The sequence below is a fragment of the Sarcophilus harrisii genome, chromosome 2, assembly GCF_902635505.1.
Source record: "Sarcophilus harrisii chromosome 2, mSarHar1.11, whole genome shotgun sequence".
NCBI lineage: Eukaryota > Metazoa > Chordata > Mammalia > Dasyuromorphia > Dasyuridae > Sarcophilus > Sarcophilus harrisii.
In genome coordinates, this window is record NC_045427.1 from 249759862 (window position 1) to 249769130 (window position 9269).

General features: G+C 34.2%; 1 protein-coding gene across 1 annotated transcript; it reads right to left on the minus strand.

The window, feature by feature from the left end:
• Positions 1-7179: 7179 nt before the first annotated feature.
• LOC100932160 (epididymal secretory protein E3-beta) lies at positions 7180-8343 on the minus strand. The gene has a single exon (XM_031951999.1). The coding sequence runs from the start codon at positions 8323-8325 to the stop codon at positions 7885-7887; it is 441 nt and encodes a 146-aa protein (XP_031807859.1). The 5' UTR covers positions 8326-8343; the 3' UTR covers positions 7180-7884.
• Positions 8344-9269: the final 926 nt, after the last annotated feature.

The following is a 9269-nucleotide window of genomic DNA, read 5'->3' on the forward strand; positions in this document are numbered from 1 at the left end:
TCACTCTTATGGTTCACTCAAAGCTATATCTGACTGCCAAGAAATGTTTATTATTAATTCATTTTTTCTAATTATAGTGACAAAGGCACATATCCCCTGTGAAAGGATCAGTAATTATTCTTTTAGCAAAAAAAAAAAAAGAAAGAAAGAAAGAAAGAAAGAAAACCTTAATCTTCCTATAGATTTCTGAAAGAATAAATAGTTGCATTATTATTCTCATTCTACATATGAAGAAACTAAAAAAATTAAACTAACACACTTTCTCAGTGCCCCACTACCACCTTTTTCTTTTAAATTTAGTTTTCTGAATGCAATCAAATATCTCAACTTAATTTCTTCAGAGTTTTTCTTTTGTGCATATGAAGCTGCTGGTCTATCCTGACCAAAGACATTGTCTCTCCCTTAATTACATGAAATATAGTTAGTACTTTTACCTCAATAGGCTTCCTCAAGCCAACAAATATATATATTTTTGTATGTTTTTATTTTATTTTAATTTATTATATATTACATTTATTTGTTTTCAATAGTATTTTATTTTCCAAATGCATATAGTTTTCAATAGTTTTTGTAATATTTTGTATTCCAAATCTTTCTCCTTTCTTCCCTCCTCCCCAAGATAGCAAATAATCTGACATAGGTTAAATATGTTCAGAAATATACGTATTTTAGAATCAAGTCCAGGATTGCTAAGTGGTACTATAGATAGAACAACTGACCCTGGAGTCAGAAGGACCTGATTTCAAATCTGATCTCAGACACTTACAAGCTGTATAATGCTGGGCATGTCATTTAACCTGATTTCCTAAAAATAAAAATAACAACAACAAAACAGAATCAAACCCCAATTTACCACATAAATACTTAAGGAGAGCACAAAGCCTAGGAGGAACACAACATGGACAAACTTCTCAAGTTCCATCCACCTAAACTTTGGTAAAGAGATTTGTATATAGAAGAATCTAGTCTACTGACTTCTTATGACCAGGCTAACCCTTGTAAAGTCAGGGCTAGCTCCATGAAGGCCTCAGGGTCAGCCAGAGTCAGGACAAGCAAAAGTCCTTGGTCTTTAGGGGAAGAAGTAAAGGAGATGGACGAAACTGCCACAAGCTCTCCACCAACCTCCCTTCTCCTGGTCCTCCTGCAAAGTCAGTCTGGCTTGTCTCACTCCATCCCCTAATCCCTTCTACGATTATCTGTATACACCAAAAGATCAAGCCAGCAGGGAATTGTGAGAAGGGCCATTTTTCCAAACATATGCTAATAGAGTTATTGTCCAATAGGTAATTAGCCTTAAGTGCTTGATTGTCTGATTCTAATGCACTTATTCAGAGTTTCAGCCCTTTTCAAGCCCTAATATTTCTTTATAGCTATGGTGGTATATTGTAGAAAAGTTGAATCCAGACATTTCTGATTCTCTCAAAGATGCAAAAATTGAAAACAATTATTGAAAAGTTTCTGCTGCAACATTGAAAAACAGTTAAAGCTAAAAAAAAAAAAAAAAAAAGTAACAACCTGATAAATGCTTTAATGTTACATTTTGAAGCAAAAAAAAGTTTGGTTCTCTGTTCCTGCTGATTCCCAGCAGATTGGAAATAGTCTTGCTTTCTTATTTTGCTGTCAAGGGAGAAATGTGTAAATTGGAATAGTGATGAATAGAATCCTGTTTAAACTGTTAAGAAAAAGAAAAGAAGAAATGAAAAAAAAAAAAAAAAACCAGAAGTCAAGCAAACAAGAGAAACTAGGATGCAAATAAAGGAAAGGAACACAAGAAAATGATCTCAGGTGGTACAGGAAATATCTCATCAGGACAGAGGAAATGACCCTCAGAAATGGTATTTAAAATTGCCATGCTTTGCTGACCTAAGGTAAACAGGGGAAATGTTATTAAATCTATTTCCATACTTTTTCTTATACCTTCCCATTTCTCCATCTTGAGGAAATTGAGACTCTTTGCTTATATTTAATAAATTCACATTTGACATCAAATTTTCCTTTAAATAATTGCTTTAATTTCTAATACTTAAAAATATAATAAAAAACATGAGCCTACATAACAACAGCTGTTGTTGTACTTTAGATGAAGTCCTTAAATATTTAGATGAAAGGAAGAGAGTAATGGGGAAGGCTATCCTTTCTGAAGACAAGGGGCATCTTACCTATTTGAATTAGGCTTAGGGTTCAGAGACATCAAGGTGAAATAGGGGCCTTATATAATTACAAAGTTGGCAAAGAATTTTAAACACACACACACACACACACACCAAGATACCCTCAATTTGAAATAGTGAGCTAATAATAACCATAAAAATTTTCCTTTCCATTTTTGTCATCACAGTTGACATTTGGAAGATCTGGTATAAAAGTAAAACATAACCATAAGAGGAGAATGGGAGTGAGTTTCTTGGGGGGAAAAAAGATATATCTTTAAAGAGGAATGACCAGCTAAGAAAATTATTCATAACAAGAGCAGATTATTCAGTCTTCTAGACATTTTCAAATATGTCATGTGACTTAGATCATTGTTGACAGTTTATTCTGTCTTGCTTACTATGTGTGTATATGTGCATATGTATATTTTTGTGTATATATACAAGAATACAAGATACTGATACTAAGCCACCATTACATGTGAAAACTTTTCTTTAGAAGTGGTGGTAATATGCCCTGAGTCACTGACATACCACATCATCCTTCTGACTGCATCTATAAAAAGTTTCGATATGATCTCCTTAATTGAATATTATATTCCCCTAGTCCTTAACAATTAAATACTTATCTTTCTTCCATTTAGCTGCAACTTCTTTGTCTTATGATTTCATTTATATAGTGATAAATATCTGCATGGCAATGTGGTTTAATTCTTCTAAAAATATCCATCATTGGACAAAAATCACCATCCCTTTTTGCATATGAAGAAACTGAGACAAAAGTGATTAAGCAACTTTCCCATGAACACACTAATAGAGAAACTTGGGACCTGGATTCAATTTCAAATATTCAAATTCCAAATTCCATGCTCTTACCATTATATCATGGTTAAAGTTTCAAAAAAGGTAGCACCTCAAAATCCTTAAACTCAAGTTGATTATACTTTGATGGTATTCCTGACTTCAGGATGTTATATTTCAATTCTAGGCTGATTACAGAAAAATTCTATTTCAAATAGCAAGAATATTGTTTAGACATGAGTATCAACTATGTTCTTTCTACAAACAGGTTTCTGGTATTTAATATTTAAGGTATGTGTAATTATCGTAAACTGAATTATTCTGGTAAAGATAGTAGATTCAATCTTACATAGAATAATTTGTTTTACTCTATTCTGCAGTCACAAAGGATACCTTTATATAAACAGTGACAAAGCAAAAAGTGAGAAAACATCTCAGGAAATTTATCTATGCTAGTGAAAAAAAACTTTAAACTTCATGTGTAACTTCCTACATAGACCTATGGAAAGGAAATGATGGAGAATTTGTCTTTAACCTTGGATGTTACTACTTTGTCCAATGCCTAGCACTTAATAAATATGAATTAATTGATTGATTGATTGAATGGTGTATAATCTCTCTATCTGTGATGCAAGTAAACAGAAATGTAAGTTTTGGCTCCAAAATCTTTCCTTTACCAAGCTGTTGACTATTGTCTTTCTTGTATCACTCTTCTTTCCCCCAATTTTTCCTCTAATTCTCTTCTTTGATTTTTTAAATCTTTTTTGAGCTCTTCCAAGAATTCTTTCTTTGGGTCTGAGACAAATTTACATTTTTTTTTGTTTGAGGTTTTGGATGTAACTGTCTTGATTTTGTTATCTTCTGAGTTTGTATTTTGATCTTTTCTGTCACCATAGAAACTTTCTATGGTCAAATCCTTTTTTATCATTTGTTCGTTTTTCCAGTCTATTTTTTTTTTACTTTTAAGTTTATATTAAAATTAGGTTCTACTTCCAGGGTGGAGGGGGATATTATAAACCAAAAAGCTACTGTTAAAGAAAACATATCTGATATATAAGTAAAACAGGTAGAGTGAAGGTGAGAGGATAGCCCTGCTAAGTTCCAGTTGATGACACTAAAAAATCTGGAATTGTGGTGAAGATTCCCCCCCAAAAAATAAATTAAAATTAGAAGGCACTAAGAGAGGTAAAAAAAAAATTATGTGGTGTTCAGCAATTAAAATGTTTATTCAAATTTAAGATATGCTTTATGGCAAAGAAACTAAACTTGCAAAAGAAAAGTGAATAGAAATGGAAAGACTTAGCTAGAAAAGTACTAAGGATGGGAGATTTTAATATCCCATTAATGAATATTTAAAGAAGCAAAAATATGAATGATAAAAAAGATATAGTATTGAACAGAGTATTGACAAAACTTTATTTTATAGAAAGATAAAGAAAACTAAATGGGAAAAGAAGAATTTTTTTTCAAATATAGCAGAACATGCTAAAAATGTATTTTACTATACTACAGAAAGAAATTCCACATAAATTCCAGAGAGCAAAAACAAACATTACATGGGCAAATCATAACACAATAGAATATTGCTGAGCTGGGGAAAAATATGAGCAAAACTTTTGGAATCAGAGAATGTAAGTTCAAATCTTAACTACTTTCTTCCTATGTGACTGACTTTTATTTTTCTTGGCCTCAATTTCTACATCTCTAAATTAATGCAATTGAACTCTCTAAGGTCCCAACCAGAACTAAATTCTACATTCAAAAGTACAATCCACTTCCTTATCAGGTAGTAAGTACCCATCACTAGAGATCATCAAATAAAGATTATATGAAAACTTATCCTAGGTAGTATAGAGGGGATTTTTATCCTAGGTAGAGGTTCAAATTGCTGATTGATCCCTAATATACCTGTCAGTTTTGGTATTCTGTAAGTCTACATTTCTGTGTTTTGTTCTTATACCCTTCAAATATGATATCATCTTGCCTTTTGCAAAAATCTGATAATTCTGTTATTTAGTGTGAACAAATAGAAACAAACAACATTTTCTTAAGCAAAATAATGAAATAGTTAAAATTTCTCTTTGTCATCTTCCCTTTGAGTTCCCTACCATCAGCACACAGGACATTTATGATGCTCCCTATTTTAACAATAATGGCTTTCATTTCTATAATGCTTAAAGATTTTCATAGTACTTTCTATCCAACAATCCTAAGAAGAATGTTGAATCAAGGATCTCATGAATCCAACATTTCTTTCTTTCTTTCTTCTTCTTTCTCTGTCCATCAAAACTTGGCTGTACATGGGGCTAAGATTTTTAAACATCCTGATTACAATGTCCATATGAGATAGTGATTTGTTCTAACATGCATCTAGAATGCTATTATTAATGTGTCAACCATCTAATGACCATTATTTCTTTAACTTCAATATTTCAAAAAGGTTCATGATTTGACTGGTGTGAACATTCCATATACTGATGCAGATCCCAATTCTTCCAGCTTAGTAGACAGTACAGCGAGGTCTCAATTATTTGCTATAATGAATGTTGTAAAGTAGTTGTATGTATTTGAATTTATGCTATTCAAATTTCAATTATAAAAAAAATTGTAATTGGTTCTACTACAAAAACAGTGCTAATTCAAATAATGCAACCCCTTCACAGAATATTTGCCCTAATTGTGATTTAGTTCTTTATCATGGGATCACAGATTTAGATTTGGAAATTAACTTAAAGACTATCAAATCCAATTCCTTCATTTTACAGATTAGGAAACTGAAATGGAGATCCTCCCATCTGGTGAGTATTTCAGGCAAGATTTACACCCAGATATTTCTGACTCCACGTCCATCAATCTTGCCATCTCACCATAGTCAGAATTTATCACTTGGTAGCCATCTGACTTATAATTAGCCCCTTCAAAGCTATCTAAGCTGATCCTTTTTTATCAACAACTTGTTCTTCATCAGGTATATTCTTGATTGTTTCCAATTTAGTAAAATAACTCAGAGTTTGCCTTGTGATAGTAGCGTTCTACACTGCTCGGGTCAGCTCGATGCCTCAATAAGACATCAGAATTAGGTTAGCCTTTTAATGGAAATTCACAATGAACTAGTGCATTGAAAAGGCAAATATCCCCTTGAGGACCTATGAAAATAACAGGTGGGTGGAAAGATATTTCGGGCTTTGGAGACTTTGGACAGTCCTTGAAAACAATCACCTAGTCTCCTTGCCTTGAGTCTTTAGCAAGCTATTTTACTTTTACTATGCTGGGTTTTATTGTGTACATGTATAAATGAAAAAATTGGTCCAAATGAATTTTAAAACCTTTTCTATGACTATGACTATAAAGGAAGTTACTAAATCTCAAATTTTTGTTATATTTTATTGATGGTTGAGCTGAGGTACCAAATTGGTGCTGTGCACCACAAGTAGAATCCCAGCATGTACATTCAAGACTCGGAATGGCACTTGTATAGTACTTCTGTCCAGTTTAAATAGTCTTGAAAGTTTGACAGGAAAACTTAGTCCAAATCTTTTATCCTTTCATAAACAAAGACATCAAAAAAAAAAAAAAAAAAAAAAAAAAAGATTTGCAACAGCATAGAACAAGTCAGTGTTGCTAGTTAATTCCATCAATACTTGTTGATGGACTTTCATTGTCTCTTGAAAACAAAAGTCCTTAGCCTTCCTTCTGGCTTTTATTGACCTTTCTTGCTTTGTCTCATACTGCTTCACTTCTCCCTTATATAGGTTGCAATAAAAAGTGTGTTACTTTTGATATTTCCAAATATATCCTACAATGTCCTGCTTCTGTAACTTTGCTCATACTATTTACTAAAGATGGAATGACATCAACCTCCTTGGTTCTGCTCTACCCTCTCCAACCATCACCTCTCCTCATTTCCATTCATAGGCATCTAACACATCCTTCAAAACATGTTTCAAATGTCTTCTCCTCCATGAAAATTCCTCTTATTCCTACAGCTAGTTATATCTCTTAAATGATAGCAGTTTATATGCCTCTTATAAAGGAATATTATAATTATATTTTTTTCTATATACATGTCCCATCTCCTATTCTCATGAGATTATAGGATGATAGATTAAAAAGCTGAAAGGGTCCTTAGAAATAATCTGGTCCCATCCAGGAAATAAAGTCCCAAATAGAGTACTGACTTGACACAGCTTGAAAAATTCTAGAGGTGGAGTTGGTGGAGAAATCAGAAGATATTTAGTCCAACTCCTCATTTTACAGAGAAAGAAACCGAAGTTAAGAGAGACTAAGTGAATTGCTAGTACATGATCTGGGATTCAAATCCAGACTATAAAATAGCTCTTTACACTATCCTACATAGCTTTGATTGTAAGCATACAACCCAAATTCATATAAACACATGCACATCCTCAAGCCTTGAAGAACATTTTATTCAGTGAAAGAAGACACTGGGAAAGTCAATTTGGAGAAAAATTATCTTCTTTTCCTAATCATTTTGCCTTCTCCTCCAACCATCCTAAGACCTCTCCATCCTTTGTATCTCACAGGGAGAAAGATTTGATTAGAATTTGCTGCATCCTTTTCCTTTATGAAGCTCTCTACCCTATACCACCTTTATCAGGCCAAAGACCCAAGAAATGAATATCTTCCTTTCTCATATCTGCTATCCTTGTTCTTATTGCTTAGCTTTTCAATCCTCACAGACTTCAGCAACTGTGGGGAAGGGAGAAATGGGGGGATGGGACAGGAATAGGTTCTAGGATGGGATGGTATAGTGATTCAGATTCTTTCCATTGTTGGGAAATAAACTACTAACTTCAGCAAATTTATTCAGTATTCAATCCTTCAGGGCTGGGCAGGAAGACATAGGCTCAGGTGGCCAATAACCCTTATTAGCCAAAAATCTTCTGCTTGTGGTATAATTAGAGATAGTCCCCTAATTGGAAATTTTTTTCTTCACTTTGGTGTCCTCCAGGCTCACAGGGAATCCATTCAAGCCACAATGGAGCTCTATATAGCTATAGCTTCTGATGTCCCTGTAGCCCTGACCAGACTTCAACAGTTCACAGGTAAGGATTTTAAAGGGTTTCTTGCTCCATACCCTCACATTTTCATAACGATCTAACCCATCCCTGTAGCATATATCTTCTATCTGGCTCCAAATAGCATAGATGAAGATATGGGAGGCTTTGCCCTTTAGAAATTCCATGGTACCCATAAGACCATCACAGCTCAGCTGGCTGAAATCCAGGCCCAGACTGAGATGGTGTTGCTTCATGAATTCCTGCCAGGCTAGATCTTCAGAGGATCCAGGAAACACCCACAAAGGAAGCAGAATCAACAAGACAGGGCCTGTGCCCTTCAGAACAGACGCCATCTTATCCACCAAGTACACCTGCAATATTTCAAAAGTAAGAGAATCAGACAGCAGACCAAGATTATCTCTTGGGAAATCATTCCACTGAACTCTTCCTAACCTTCTGTCAGTGCCTTTCTCATATTCCTAACCAGTGTCTATAATTACTCTCCCCTTCAATGATAATGTCTTAATGTATTGAGGGTATTATTATGCTTACTCCTACCACCCTTAGCTGAATAGGTATCCCATGTCACCACACATGCATGTATATGCACACACACGCACACGCACACATACCTTCCAAAATTGTGTTTGCCCATAAAGCACAGAATAGGAAAGGACTGACAGTTTTGTATGGTGTAGAGAAAGAGAAGAGAAGGAGGAGCATACAAGTTTTTTAGAAGGAAAAAACAAGAAATGATAAAATGTAGGTGCTGAGGATTCTCTCTCAGTGCCTGCTCTTCTACTTTACAAGTAATAAATGAGAAGTGGAATGGTTGGACTCCCATATAGCCTAAACCCAATTAATAAGCTAAACACACCAGTGAATAGTCAGAAGGAAGAATCAAATATCCCTTTGACCAATGAAGTAATAGGAGAGGAAAAGCTGTGAGTGATGAGATGTTCAAGTCCCGAGTCACTGCCCAACACAATACTGATCCATTGAAAGATTTGGTCATAAAGTAAACCATCTGGAAGATGCCTACTAACACTCTAGAAGAGCATAGGAGAAGTAGGTCTGAATCTAGTACTCAAGCTGTATTCCTGGAACTCCTTAATTTGACATTTGCCTATAGCTTGTTTAGAACTATCTTGATGCCAACCCCATCAAGCTATGGAAGCTATGAATGAACCATCTGTGCAGAAGATATTTTAATGAAGCTAATTATATTCTTTTGCTTCTATGGTTGTGGGTAAATAACTTCATATGATTTAATCATGTTGAAGTGCTTCTACTGAAA

Bases quoted from the DNA above. Each gene is read 5' to 3' on its own strand.
- LOC100932160 (XM_031951999.1), bottom strand. From the start codon at position 8,325: ATGGCGTCTGTTCTGAAGGGCACAGGCCCTGTCTTGTTGATTCTGCTT.